This window comes from Trachemys scripta, chromosome 8 (assembly GCF_013100865.1).
Source record: "Trachemys scripta elegans isolate TJP31775 chromosome 8, CAS_Tse_1.0, whole genome shotgun sequence".
Lineage (NCBI taxonomy): Eukaryota > Metazoa > Chordata > Testudines > Emydidae > Trachemys > Trachemys scripta.
The window spans coordinates 93,833,919-93,849,365 of record NC_048305.1 but is presented as its reverse complement, the minus strand read 5'-3'; the positions used below and the strand labels follow the sequence as shown (position 1 = coordinate 93,849,365).

Genomic DNA, 15,447 nt, shown 5'->3' with positions numbered 1-15,447 from the left:
AATTGATGAATAAAAACTAGCTATGAGAGGATGAGTTTGAAAATCTTGAAGGAGATGATGTAAGAAACAATCAGTTCAATTAACTAGCTATAGATAATACTTCCCTTGTTTAATAAATCAGTTAGTTTTAAATATAAAATATTTTTATTAACCTTGTTCCCTATGTATCCAGCACATTTAAGGTATTTTTATTTAACTAATTAAAAACAAATGTAAAATTCAGTTTTTGTGCATTTTAGTTGATTTGAATTTCCATCCAAATAGAGCTTGATACAAATCACAAGTAAAAAATTAATAATCTAATAAATAAGGAATGCATCATTTACCATTTTCTAATGTAATACAAAATGTAAAAATTAAAAATGTGAATAGAGTAAATTAAGCTATTAGTTGCATAAATAAACGTATATAGATACATTATATATTCCTGGGTAGCAAAAAGAAGCATCAAATTTAATGTAAAGGCTATATTTTGTTGTAAATCAGCACGTTTTAATGGTTACCAACTAATGACAATCAAGTTTTCTTTAGCCAAATAACTAAAAAGTACAAATGCAAACCATGAGTAAAATCAAACAAGGTTTTCTGCTTGCCAATTTAAATCATAATCAAAATAGGTGAATTAAATGGCTTTGGTTTAAATCAGTCCACCCTGTTCAGAATCATATTAACTGCAACAAGTCTAAAATAGCAAGCTGATTAATAGAAAAGAGGGAAGAAAGTATTTGTTGCATAAATTACATAGAGAACTTCCGTTTCGGGTTCCAAGCCATGAAGTTTGGATTGGGATCCACCTCTGGCTCTGAATTTACTTGGATCTAGTGTTATGAGTCCTGGTTCAGAATCCTTTCTGGTAACAAGGGATTATTTTGTAAACAAAATTGAACACATGCTCTCTCTCTTTAACTTTATGATAAAACACATGGGCCAAGTCCTTTCTACCACCCTCTCTGTTGAGGTTTTAGTTTTGCAGGGATTTGGGCTGTTCACCAGAGACCCCAGTCAGTGACATTTGTGATGAAGAGATAACAGTGCTTTCTTGTGGATCCAGATGACATGTAGGTGTACTAGATCATGTTGCAGAGAAGTTGTCCTTTGAGCAAGCTCAATGGCTCAGAATGCTTTTGTTGCAAGTGATAGGTTTGAAAAAAAGGTTAATGTTTAATGTTAATTTTTATTGCAAAATATTAAGTTACTGCTCCTAAAAGTTTAATCAAGAGTCATTACTCAGAGAAAGAAGAGTAAAAAGAGATGAGGAATTTGTCTTTCAGGAGTCTGCTAATTGACTTACTCTTGGTGACTGTCAATCAAATTGCAGAAGTCAAACAGTGTTTGTTCATAGACTGTAATATATACTGTATAGATACATAAATAATCTGTTGCTCACATGGCCACACGCACATTGCCCTTGTTGCTTAGTAAGGGAAAAAGGAAAGTAAACGTTATATGGGTTGACTGGGTTCCAGTTTTCAAATGCTTGTGGTAAGACTCCATTGCAAAGCCATAATTTTAAGTGCTGAGTAGTGATGTACTATATAGCTTAATTCTCTAACACAGGGGTTGGCAACATTTCAGAAGTGGTGTGCCGAGTCTTCATTTATTCACTCTAATTTAAGGTTTTGTGTGCCAGTCATACATGTTAATGTTTTTAGAAGGTCTCTTTCTAGAAGTCTATAATATATAACTAAACTATTGTTGTATGTAAAGTAAATAAGGTTTTTAAAATGTTTAAGAAGCTTCATTTAAAATTAAATTAAAATGCAGAGCCCCCCGGACCGGTGGCCAGGACCCAGGCAGTGTGAGTGCCACTGAAAATCAGCTCGCGTGCCGCCTTTGGCACACGTGCCATAGGTTGCCTACCCCTGCTCTAACAGCTGTTAAAATTGCCCTCTGTGTAGCCAAAAACATTAAGGATCTAAAATCAAGGCTGCCATATATGGAAGAGGAATAAAAAATTAGAAGTAGTTCTCTCTCTCTCTGTGTGTGTGTGTGTGTGTGTGTGTGTGTGTGTAAAGTATTTTTTTTATTTCCATATTCTGTGAAAGACCTTAAAAACGCCATTTTTCTATGTTAAAAATAAAATCCAGTTAGTTACTTTTGGTTCTCATGGTTCTTTCTTTTTTTTTAAATGAGTCACCAGTCAGAGGCAGTGTCAAAATAAAGAGAAACAGAGGGAAATACACGAGATAATAGCCAGAACAGTGTAGTTAGTGATAGTTCTAACAAGTAGTTATCAACATTTGCAGCCAACTTTCTAAACTTTATTTTAGGAAAGCAAGTGTGAAATCACAATGGGAACATTATCTTATGTAGATGATGCCTAACAATCCAATCAACAGTCAAGAAATAAATTGCGGCGCAGGATACAAATGGTTGTAATGGGCATCCCTGGACTGGTATAGAGGTAGTAATAATTACTGGAGTCCGTGAATGTGACCTCTGTAATCTGACAGAGATATTAATCTGTGTCACCCTGACCTGGTTCATGTGACTAGGGCCAGGAAATAAGAGTACTGGTAAGAAACTTGAGTTTATATCTCAGATTGTTGTTAGAGCAGACCAAAGGCATATAGCCACCCTTATTACATTTTACCAATCTTTACCTGAACAACTGAGCTTGCATAAGAAGACCATTGTTCAGTAGTGCCTGTGCTCCTCCTGCCCAGTGGAACTCAAAAATCAGCCACAGGTAGCAGATAGTGAGGCAGATAGTCCCCAGTCACTTATTTCATGTCTTAGTGAATTTTCTTAGAAAACAAGCATATTTATTGGTAGGACCCTACCAAATTCATGGTCCATTTTGGTCAATGTCACCGTCATAGGATTGGAAAAATAAATTTCATGATTTCAGCTATTTAAATCTGAAATGTCACAGTGTTGTAATTGTAGGGGATCCTGACCCAAATTGGGGGTCCTGACCCAAAAAGGAGTTGCGGGGTGGGGTCGCAAGGTTATCGTAGGGAGGTTTGCGGTACTGCTACCCTTACTTCTATGCTGTTGCTGGCGGCGGCTTTGCCTTCAGAGCTGGGCATCTGGAGAGTGGTGGCTGCGGTCTGGGATCCCAGCTCTGAAGGCCGAGATGCCGCCAGCAGCAGCGCAGAAGTAAGGATGGCAGGGTATGGTATTGCCATCCTCATTACTGTGCTGCTACCTGCTGAGTTGGGCCCTTAGTCAGCAGCCGTCACTCTCCAGCCACCTAGCTCTGAAGGCAGCAGCGCAGAAGTAAGGGTGGCCTGGTATGGTGTTGCTACTCTTACTTCTTCACTGCTGCTGACATGGCGCTGCCTTCAGAGCTGGGCACCCAGCCAACAACCACCATTCTCCGGCTGCCCAGCTCTAAAGGTAGAGCAGAAGTAAGGGTGGCAATACAGCAACCCCCTTAAAAAACCTTGCGACCCCCCTGCAATTCCCTTTTGGGTCAGGACCCCCAATTTGAGAAACGCTGGTCTCCCCGGTGAAATCTGTATAGCATAAGGTAAAAGCACACAAAAGACCAGATTTCACATCGGGAGACCATATTTCACGGTCCATGATGCATTTTTCATGGCTGTGAATTTGGTAGGGCCCTACTTATTGGCTGTCCACCCCACCCACATCTGGCCTTTTGAACATCTCACTAGTACCCTCTCACTGGACTCATGAGCCTGTGACCTTCCCCCCCATACTCCCTCACCCTGGGAGTTTCTAATCAAGAAATTCCTGATTGGACAATGTTGAATTTTCTTAAGTTGCTGATAATGGCAGATCCAAAACTCTTGTGTTATTGCAGCGCTATCCCATGATGTAACTGCTACTTAGAAGGTCACAAAAGAAGGTCAGAGAAGAAGTGGTGGTGAGATTTGTTAGTTTATATTTAGGCAGGAGTTTACCATCTGAAATTGAGAGAGAACTTGCAACTTGGCACCAACACTACAACCTGCTGTCAATTTCTGCCTAACTAGTTTCTGGAGTATTGAATAAAATGGGACAGATATGTACAGCCACAACATTGCTCTTCTTTTAACATCTCCTTCAAAGTTGCCTCTGCTGTGATACCTAGAAAAGATTAAAAAATATCTACTTCTGCTTGTTGTTCCTAATTCAGCCACTTCTCTGTGATCCTTTCCTTCTCCTTGTTTGGCTGTTTCCTTACCAAATGCTTAGATTGTGAGCTCTTTGGGGCATGGGCTATTTTTTGAAAAAAATTCATATGTCCCTTACAATCTTGGTTAGGGGCTCCCACAATTGAAGTGATCAATAATAATGGTGACTACATCATACTTTGCTGCTGATTCAGTACGATGCTGACCTAGCCAGCCACACAACATAAACAGGTGCTTTTTTAAGCACAGCAGTACTGTGTTGAAACTCATTCCTGGTGATAGACTGTCCTACACAGATAATCATAGCTTTAAAGATATTTAATTTTAGAAGAAAAGTTCTGGTTTCAGGGGGAAAAAGGTGTAGAAGAACTTGTAAAAACTTATAAAATGTAGTACTCTTTATTTGAACATTGTGACCAAATACACCTCTGTATCCACACCCTGTACACCATTGTAATAATCTTTGTACAAAATATGCCTTGTGAAAACTAGTAACTTGCTATAAATCCATGGGCGTACCATGGATTTATGTAAGGGCAATAAAATATTCTTCGTCTTATTCTCTATCCCTTTTTAAATGATTCCTAACATCCTGTTTGCTTTTTTTGACTGCCGCTGCACACTGCGTGGACGACTTCAGAGAACTATCCACGATGACTCCAAGATCTCTTTCCTGATTAGTTGTAGCTAAATTAGCCCCCATCATATTGTATGTATTGTTGGGTTTATTTTTTCCAATGTGTATTACTTTACATTTATCCACATTAAATTTCATTTGCCATTTTGTTGCCCAATCACTTTCACTTTTTGAAGTTCTTCACAGTCTGCTTTGGTCTTAACTATCTTGAGCAGTTTAGTATCGTCTGCAAACTTTGCCACCTCACTGTTTACCCCTTTCTCCAGATCATTTATGAATAAGTTGAATAGGATTGGCCCTAGGACTGACCCTTGGGGAACACCACTAGTTACCCCTCTCCATTCTGAAAATTTACCATTTATTCCTACCCTTTGTTCCCTGTTTTTTAACCAGTTCTCAGTCCATGAAAGGATCTTTCAGTAGGCTGTTGTGGTCTTAAGGGAGAGGGCTCTCATCATTTTCAGTATGTCACTGGTTTTTGGAACTGGTTCAGAAGGCACCTGGCCACTGAAGTCCTATTCCTCCAAACAGTTATACATACACTTAATTTTAAACATTTGAGTAGTCCTGCTGAGTCCATGGGGGCTACTCACATGCTTAAAGTTGAGCACGTGTGCAGGTCTTTGCAGGATTGGGACTTAGCATCTGATTCTACTTCCATTGACTCCCTAAATGCCTGGGACCTGCAGATTGCCCCTCTCTTTGTGCCATACTGCCCCATCTGAGTTAGCAGAGGTGGTCAAACTGGAATCCCCTTGATTTGACAAGAGATGACACTGCTGGTAGAGTGATCTCCAGGAGGGAACCATGACTTTTTAAGGTTGCTTTCCCCACATTCCAAGATGTGTTGATCTGTTGACTTTCTGTGCACACTGCAAGGTTGATCTGTTCCTGTGGGCATTTAGGGAGAGTGGGCTATAATGGTGAAGGATCTCAGGTGGATTGGGCTGGTGCTTTGTGGCTAGATTGTTCTTAAGCGGTCTGGCTGTATACGTTTATAAAACTGGTGGTGTACTTAAGTGACAGCAGGGTAACTGGAGCTGTTGAGTAGGAGCCTTTATATTAGTCTAATAATCAAAATGAATAAATAATGGTGAGGTAATTTGTAAAAGGGGCTGGAGCTGGATGAAAATGAGCTGGAATCGCAGGCAAGCCATGTAGTTGTGGGGAAAATGTAAAAAGCCGAAGAACCAACAAAATCACGACTGTTAAAATGTGTCTGATGACTTGTATGGACTGTTTTGTTTAATGTCTAGAGAGTTTTTTTGAGCTGATTTTCTTTTTGGGGTGTGTGTGTAATTTTTTAGTATTTGGTTAGTGCCTGCACATGTGCCCAGAGAGTATGCTTGACTGCTGGTTTTTGATTTCTGCAAAATGAAAGTTTCAGTCTAATTGTGCAGGTTTCTCTGGTGTGATTTATTATTCATAAAGGCAGCTGGACTTTTAGGTGCTTATCTGAACCTTTGAACCATTTAGTTTCAACTATTATTTGCAATTCTTCAGCTTGGTTGAGATATAAATGCTCACCTGATTGGATGAATGGTCACGTGCCTATCATGCATACTCTTGTTTGCAAATTTGAAGCTTGCTTTCCAGGAACGTTTATGCCGCTAAAGCTCAAGTACAGGAATGTGTTCAGAAAATGAACACAAGCCGTAGGAGGACTGAAGAAGCACATTCATTTAAAAATTATAGTGAAGACTTGAAAAAATTGTTCTAATACCAAACAGTCAAAATGTCTACACAGGATCTGCACTTTGTTTTATGCAGTACAACTTTTCGTCATCATTGTAAACATCATCACCATAATTATTTATATGTAATATGCTAATGTGTTTCAAACCAGATTTTTTTTGCTTGTTGCACTTTTACAGGCTTATTGAAAATGCAGAGTGAGAAGCAGGATCCAGTAAATTACTATATTGGGATTGATGTTGGAACGGCAAGTGTTCGTGCGGCTTTGGTAGACCAATCTGGGACGATAGTGGCACATGCGGATCAGCCAATCCAAATTTGGGAACCCCAGCCGGATCACTATGAGCAATCCTCTGATGAGATCTGGGCTGCTTGTTGCACAGTCACAAAGGTATATGTTGGGGAGTAAAAAAACGGAAGGAATGTATGCTTCGGGCAGTACTTAAACTTCTATAATGAGATGCAGGCTAGCGGTCAGTGCCTTCCACCACCCATTCAGTGTGCATGCGCTACTGTACAATATGGTTGATGATAATAAAAAAAACTTTTTGCACCGAAGTACTTTCTAGATATGGCTGATGTAGTCTCTCAGACACTATCCTCATTTTACAGGTGGGGAACTGGAGGACCAGAGAGGTTGCATGACTTGTCCAAGGTCACAAATTAATCTGAAACAATTGGAAATAGAAGCCAGGGTGTTAAGATCAGTGGGAGCTACCTCACTGACTTCAGTGAGTATAGGATCCGGTCCCAGATTTCCTGATTCATTGGTCTGAGCCCTATCCACAATTGTTTGCAGTGTTTTCCTAGCCGTGTGTGTCCCAGGATATGAGAGAGACAAGGTCAACATGGTAAGATCTTTTATTGGACCAGCATCTGTTAATAAAAGAGACAAACTTCCAGGCTTCACAGAGCTCTTCTTCAGGTCCTGTGGCGCTTGAAAGCTTGTGTCTTTCACCACCAGAAGCTGGTCCAATAAAAGATATTACCTCACCCCTCTCGTTTCTCCCTTATCCGCAAGACCATCCTCCCTTTTGGAAGTCAAGGGTACTCAAAACCTACTGGCATGTACAACTGAATTGATGCACTGCAGTGAGCAACTGCACTGCACTGGGGCCCCAAAGGGGCTCATTATTAAGCTGTTGAGGGAGAGCTGAGACACTGTAAGTTCTTTGGGGCAGGGATGGTGCTTAGTACACTGAGCGCCTGATCCTGACCTGAGGTCTCTGGGCACGACTATAATACAAATGTGAAGAAATACAGGGACAAAAATAGCCCCAGTACTGGCATCTGGGTCATTGATTCACCTATTGTGAAACTGAAATAAACCTTACTATGCTGAATATATAAGGGATCACCTCTCCCTCTCTTCTCTTGTATCTATGAGGCAGGAATCTTAATTTATACATCCCCTTAGTAAAAGTGTACGGTGACCTTGATTGGCAGTGAATGTAAAAAGGCAGTTTTGGCGTCCTCAAAAATGCCGCAATCTTAGACTGCTCTGTGCTCCGAGGTTGGCTCTTTAAATATTCATAAGATGCCTGGTAATTTGCAGATGGACAGTTCACCATTCCCTTGTTATTGATCAGCCTTTTCAAACATTAATGAGCCTGGCTCTGCAGCAAGTGCCCTGATATGAATAAGATGGAGGGGGAGAGGGAAGAGTGGCTAGCTGGATAAGCAAAGCAGCCCTTTTACTCTGCCTGGTTAATTTTCTCTGTCTTTATAAATTGATTTGCTGTTGCATTCGTGTTTCCTTTTACCCCTAAAATATCTTCTCTTAGTACTAGAGACCTTGCAGATCCTGTTACAGGGGAGTGGGTGTGATTTCTTACTACCAAACAGCCCTGAAGAAAATATTTTTCAATACAGTGCTAACTAAACAGTGATTTTTTTTTTATTGTCACCAAGCAGTAACAATGTATCACTTTGGGTATGTCTACACAGCATTTCAACACCCACCGCTGATCCAGGTCAGCTGACCCGGGCTAGGGCTGTGGGGTTGTAAAATTGCTGTGTGGGTGTTCAGGCTAGGGTAAGATCCCGGGATCTGAGATCCTTCCCACTTGCGTCGTCCCAGAGCCTGAGCCCCCATGTTCACATAGCAGTCTTACAGCTTCACAGCCCAAGCCTTGTGCGCCCAAGTCAGCTGAGCCGGGCCAGCCGAAGGTGGTTAATTGCTATGTAGACATACCCATAATTACCTCCTAGGAAGCTTAGCAACCTCACTTGCCAGTTAGTCAGTGTGGGTGCCTTTTTTCCCTCTCTCTCTTTGCAATACCACAAGCAAGCCACAAAGTTCAGAGCTTCCATAAGATCTGGGATCAGCGAGTTCCAGGGTTTTAACTGAGGCCTATCTCTGCTGGGTAGCCTTTCAAAGGCAATGTGCAGAGCAGTGATATTAGTCCTAGTATACGCTTAAGACCAATTTTACAGGCAGTCTTCTTCTAGGATATTTAATTGTGATAAGCTGCTAAGTGAGGTTAAAAACAAAAACTCCCTGACATGTTTTGCCCCAGAAGTGGCGCAGAGAATCAGAGCTTTAGGGGCCCTGGTCTAGATGAAATGCTCACCCCCAAACCTGTGCCTAAGCCGCACACCCAATTCAACCCAAACATTTCAGAAAGAAGATAAAATTAACATAACGTGTTTCCCATTATTTTTCCTTTTTTGCCCCCCTGTGCTTCCTGCTTCCAACCAGAACTGTAAGAACCAGGACTGAGAGCCTGCAAGAGAGGTTTTCATGAGACTGAGTCCCAATTTTTCAGACCAAAGAGGCTTGCATAATTTGTATACATTTTGGGTTAGCATCCAGATTTTTAGGTGCTTAAGCAAACTGAATCTCAGAAGGTTTTGAGCTTGACTCATCACTGTTTATAATTCCAGTTTATAACCTTTTGTCTGTAAAGCATTAGCATGTGCATGCATCTGGGCATATTTGTGTCTAAGAACTTCTTGTGTATGTTCACAGAAAGTCATCCAACAAGTAGATGTTGCCTGGATTCGAGGGCTCGGTTTTGATGCTACGTGTTCACTTGTTGTTGTGGATAAGCAGTTTCAGCCCTTGGCAGTTAATTATGAAGGTAAGACCCCAGCACAGAAACCAAGTTTGGCATGGGTATTTTGCTACTGCCTTTAGTGGAGCCAGGATTTTACCATAATGTCCTGTGTAAGGGCCAAATCCTGTAGACATGGGTCTGTATGAGAAGCCCCCTTGAGTTACACAGATCTCCTAAGAACATTAGTTCTCTCTAGATTTTCATCATTTCAGTTGTAATGCCAGATACAAACTGAGATCAGAACCACTTTGCATATGCCTACGCAGCAAAGAAAAACTCACAGCTGGCCTGTGCCATTGACTTGGGCTCACAGGGTTTCGGCTGCGGGGCTCTTTCATTGCAGGATAGACTTCTTGGTTCTGGTACCTTCCCTCACTGCAGGGTCACCTAGAGCCCAGGAGCCAGCCCGAGCTCAGAAGCCTACATAGCAATGAAACAGGCCCGAGCCCGAGTTAGCTAGCATGGGTTTTAAACATACCCTTAGGGCATGGGTTCTCAAACTGGGGGTCGGGACCCCTCATGGGGTCACGAGGTTATTACATGGTCAGTCACGAGCTGCCAGCCTCCATCCTAAACCCCGCTTTGCCTCCAGCATTTATAATGGTGTTAAATATACAAAAAAGTGTTTTTAATTTATAAAGGGGGGTCGCGCTCAGACGCTTGCTATGTGAAAGGGGTCATCAGTACAAAAGTTTGAGAACCACTGCCTTAGGGTTTGGATAAATATCAGTCATCCTGATATAGCATTCACTCAGCTCACCTCTGATATACTATTTATTCCTATGAGAAAGCTAGGTTCGAAACAACTTCTTTGTTCTAAACAAGTTCCCCCCAAACTGAACTAACCACTGATTTTTAAAAACACGTAAATGATGGCTTTCCAAGAGAACTGAATAATATGATACTAGCACATTTTTAGCGGTTTAGGTTAGGAATCACTGTAGGGGCCTGTCACGGTGGTGGAGGAAGGAATAGGCTTTGCCTGGGCATCTTCTGCACTTGTGAGACTGAGATACTATTTCTGGCTAATTCAATGTCAAACGTTTAGGAGTAAAGTGCCCTTTAGATTAGAGAAGTAGTACGTTGAGCCCCTGTGCCGCCACAGCTAACGGTCAGCACAATGCTTTTTAGAATTTTAATTTTCCATTCATTTTTTAATAAATTGTTTCAGAAGAATCAGCACAAGCTGATCTGGGTAATGAGGATAGTTTGTGAATTCTTAATTAAGATTTGATATGTACAGCAATCAATAATTATAGTCACAGCCACAATAGTCCCTTTCTACTCTAAGGCCTATTAGTCACCCCTTTTACCTTTGTCAAAATAGCTCCTTTGCCCTAAAATCTCTCCTGCTAAATTTTAACCTAGGTTTTTGTTTCGTTTTGTGTGTGTGTGTGTGTGTGTGTGTGTGTGTGTGTGTGTCCCAGATCATTTGTGGGTGTTCCAACCTGTGTCAGCTCTTTTTTGGCCATCCATAACTCAGATTTGATTCCGACTTGTTATTCACTTGAGTTTCCAGGAGCAGGGGCAAAACCAAAATAGATTTTGTGACTGTACACAATTTTGTCCTCAAATAAAAAGTATATAATCTATGGAATTCTCTAATGTTAGTACCTGCCTGTGTGGCTCCAGTGCATTTTTCAGCCAGCCTCACAGTTTTAACGTTGATTTGAATTTATGTCAGGAATATTAATGTGCATCACATTTGTGGCTCTCCTTAGTCTGCGCTTTGGGGATCAAGTATACATCAGTGGCCATGCACCTGAACACACAATGGTATCAGCAACTGATAGAAGCTGGGAGTGTTGGATTATTACCTTTTGCCTATATAAGTGCCCTCTGTAGGTTGATTTAGATAAGGTATTCTTCACTCCCTGTTCTAAAGTATTTGTAGTCTTGCCGAGGGTGTTGCTATCCATCTCCAAAGTGAATGCATTTCAGCAAATTATCTCTTTTTTTTTTTTTTGAGCGGGCTGTGGGTGATGCTTCTCACAACAATGAAGCATTGGGAAAGAGTCTCTGTAGGTGTCTTGCTGAGTTACAGAATCATAGAAATGTAGGGCTGGAAGGGATCTTGAGAGGTCATCTAGCCCAGCCCCCAGCACAGAGCCAGGAAAGAGTATACTCGAGCCATCCCTGACAAGTGTTTGTCTAACCTGTTCTTATAAATCTCTAATGACTGGGATTCTGCAGTCTCCACTGGAAGCCTATTCCAATCCTTAACTATCCTTATAGTTAGAAAGATTTTCTTAACATCTAACCTAAATCTCCCTTGCTGCAGATTAAGCTCAGTACTACTTGTCCTACCTTCAATGGATATAGAGAACAATGATCACAGTCTTTTTTATAACCTCTCTCAACAGATTTGAAGTCTATCAGCTTTTCTTTTCTCAGGACTAACATGGCCAGTTTTTTGTAACCTTTCCTCATAGGTCAGGTTTTCTAAACCTTATATCATGTTTTTGCTCTCTTCTGGACTCTCTCTGATTTGTCCATATCTTTCCTAACATGTGGCATCCAGAATGAGACACAGTACTCCATCTGAGGACTGACCAGTGCTTAGTACAGTGGGACAGTTACCCCCCATGCTCACATATGGCACTCCTACTAATACAACCCAGAATGCAATTAGCCTTTTTCGCAGCTGCACAGGAGCGCCGCCAGTTTTTTTGCCGCCTTAGGCGGCGGAAGGCCCGCCTCCGAAATGCCGCTCCTGACAGAGGCGGTGGAAGGTCCCGCCCCCGAAATGCCGACAACGACCGGGGCGGCCGAAGATCCGGCCGCCGCAGTCGCCGCCCCCCAAAGGTTAGTGCCCTAGGCGACCGCCTAGGTCGCCTAATGGGTTCGCCGGCCCTGCAGCTGCATCACATTGTTGACTCATATTTCATTTGTGATCCACTATAACTCCCAGATCCTTTTCAGCAATACGAATACCTGCCTGTTTATTCACCATTTTGTATTTACTCATTTGATGCATCTGATGAAGTGGGTTTTAGCCCATGAAAGCTTATGCCCAAATACATTTGTTAGTGTCTAAGGTGCCTCAAGGACTCCTCATTGTTTTTACTCATTTGAGTTTCCCTTCCTAAGTGAAGTACTTTGCACTTGTCTTTATTGAATTTCATCTTGTTGCTTTCAGACCAATTCTCTAATTTGTCAGGGTCATTTTGAATTCTAAACATGAGTTCTTGTAAAATGACTAATGTTGCTGGGATTTTAATAATGTTAGGGAATGTAGGCATTTTTGAATATTTTTACATGTAAATAAATAAAATACATACACTTTGTAATGTGATTTGAGTTCTTGGGGTGAAAGGTTCTATATTACAGCCTGATTTCCAGAGGTCCTGAGCACCCGTTTCTCCCATTGACTTCAATTTGGGTTGTAGTTGCTCAGCATGTTTGAAAATTGGCTTTAGTGGAGCCAAGAGTATCACCTGGTGTTATTTCAGAGAGTGGTACTCAAATTCTGTACTCTTAAGTGACGTTGCCAAGTGGCTTGGCACCTGGGAACGTATAATATTGAGGAAGAATTTAACCAAGTCTAAAATATTTGTCTGCCTTTGTTTTTGTTTTTGGTAAGGGGAATGTAAACGAAATATCATTATGTGGATGGACCATCGTGCAGCCAGTCAAGTGGACAGAATCAATGGAACTCAACACAGTGTTTTGAGCTACGTTGGGGGAGTGATGTCTGTAGAAATGCAGCCGCCTAAATTGCTGTGGATGAAAGAAGTGAGTACGTTTTAGATTGTGACATATTTCAGGCTGATGGTTAACATCTTTGACACTGTTAACATTTTAAGAATGAGCTTTTTAAAAACCAAACAAACACTCAGCATTGGCCGAACACTGCTCCTGCTGGAGGCTCGACGTATCCAAGCCAACTTACCCCGCTGTGAGGGCGGCGGCAAATCGACCTCCGCTGCTCCCCCGTCAACGGCGCTTACTCCTACCCGCGCTGGTAGAGTACAAGCATCGATTCGGGGATCGATTGTCGCATCCCGATGAGACGCGATAATTCGATCCCCGAGAGATCGATTTCTACCCGCCGATTCAGGCGGGTACTGAAGACGTAGCCTAAGGGCGGCAAACTTTGAGTGCTTTTGAAAATCCCACCCTAAGAGCTTCCCTTTTTTCATGGACTGCTTCTAAATTTCTGTTTGTGTGAGGTAATTCAATATTTTCAGGTTAGAATATGTCGTGTGGCTCTGTTATTGCCGTTTTAGGGTCAGATGTTTTGGCTATCCATTTTGTAAAAGGAAGACAGGCGTATGTAGTTGGCTTACTGATGAATAGGGATTGGAAATAGATGAGGCTTTAATTACCTGTGTACCCTGCCTACTCCAAATGCCAGGGTTGTACTTACTCTCTAGGGGTGTCCGCGATATTTCTGAGAGGGATCTGCAATCAGCATTGTCTCAAAATGGAACTGCCTAGCCAGAAGGATGGCTTCTGAGCTATTGCATCCAGGAGTGAAATGATTCAAGATGGCTTTGGTCACTAGTACAGAGATTGCTCAGTCAAAATCCTTAACACACTTGCAGGCCTCCAGAAAAGCACCTAACCTGTTCAGTCCCATCTGTAGTAAGTAGCCCATCTGTAGGACGAAGACACTATATTAGTAATGCAGAATTCTAATGCTGTCTCTTATGCTTAAATTTTATGTGTTGTAGGTTGACATATGGCTTCTTAATAATAACTGTCAGATAAAAGGAAAAATGCTTGCCACTTGAATTTTTCATAACCTTCACCAATCTGGCTTTTACATTTGGTCTCAATGATGCTTACTGTAGTCTTAATGAAGGCCAAATGTAAATTACTTTGTCAGCTTTGAACAGCTGATGTTTCTTCTCCTTATAAACATGAAACATTGTATAGTAACAAGGTGCAGACTGGGGGAGGTCAAGGGAGTTAACTGGCAGAAGCAGATACTGACAGATTAATGTTAATAGACGATAATTAATGTTTGTGGATGCTGTAGTGAAACATGCATATCCATCTATTAAATACTTTCCATTTCTGAGCCATGAGTAGCATATAGCTGGTCATTTTATAGTTTGATATTTGCATTATTCTTTAGGAAAGTCTTAAAGAAGCAACCCAGCACATCAGCGAGTGAGGACTATTCTGCACGTAGTAAAAGGGTGATGCAAATTAACACATACACACATGCGTGCACGCGTGCACACACAATGTGGGAGCATTGGAGAAATTGTAACTGAATCACAATTCTGTCACAGGGCTGTTTGCAGTAGTACAGCTACATACTACTGCATGTTTGGGGCATGAAGCAAAGGCTCATTCCAGCCCTCAATAAAGGTGAAATTCACCCCGGTTCAATGGACTACTAGCAATCCTTTGCACCACTTAAGACCCACTGTAGCCCTTGTAAGAGTGGAGGCCTGTTGCACTGGTGTGAATTATACCCTAAGTTTGCAAAATCAGTTTCCACTCAATTAGAATAATAATAATTTCCACATAACAGTATATGGTGCTATTGATTGAAAAATCTTCAAGTGCTTTACAAACATTAATTGAGCCTCACAATATTCTTCAGAGTGAGGTAAGTATTAATATTTTATAGATGAGTAAACTGTGGCACAGAGAAACTAAAATGCAGTTAAGGTCAGGAAACTACCTGTACAATGGTACTTAACAACCTTCTCTTTGCATGTTTCAAAGTCGTATCCACTTTTCTGATTAAAGATAAGGGTTTCTTTTTTGACTCCTGTTAGCACTCCAAACTGACACAGCTCTGGCAGGGTTAGATTCTAATGGAGCTTATGTATCCGGAACAGAATTAAGTTCTGATTGCAGGGTGGGGTTTTTTTGTTTGTTTGTTTTTTATTTTATACTGGGAATGATGCACAAGCCAAAAAGATCAAAGCTTGGCTTTCAGATCCTAGGGTGAGTCTGCAAGACCAGTAGTTAGGAAAAAGCATTTGTTTTCTTCCTAACTCAGAAAATATCA

At 41.3% G+C, this 15,447-nt stretch overlaps 1 protein-coding gene across 9 annotated transcripts in view; it reads left to right on the top strand.

Moving 5' to 3' along the window:
• FGGY (FGGY carbohydrate kinase domain containing) overlaps positions 1-15,447 on the top strand; it is a 332,123-nt gene that overhangs the window by 147,953 nt on the left and 168,723 nt on the right. For 4 of the 9 annotated variants that reach the window (XM_034778544.1, XM_034778545.1, XM_034778543.1 and 1 more), the window contains 3 exons: positions 6,594-6,805; positions 9,386-9,497; positions 13,057-13,208. In XM_034778544.1, the coding sequence (XP_034634435.1) occupies positions 6,605-6,805; positions 9,386-9,497; positions 13,057-13,208 (465 nt within the window). In that variant the 5' untranslated portion in view covers positions 6,594-6,604. Of the gene's footprint in view, positions 1-6,593; positions 6,806-9,385; positions 9,498-13,052; positions 13,209-15,447 lie in introns of those variants that run through there. The other 5 variants (XM_034778551.1, XM_034778550.1, XM_034778547.1 and 2 more) reach the window with 2 other exon arrangements.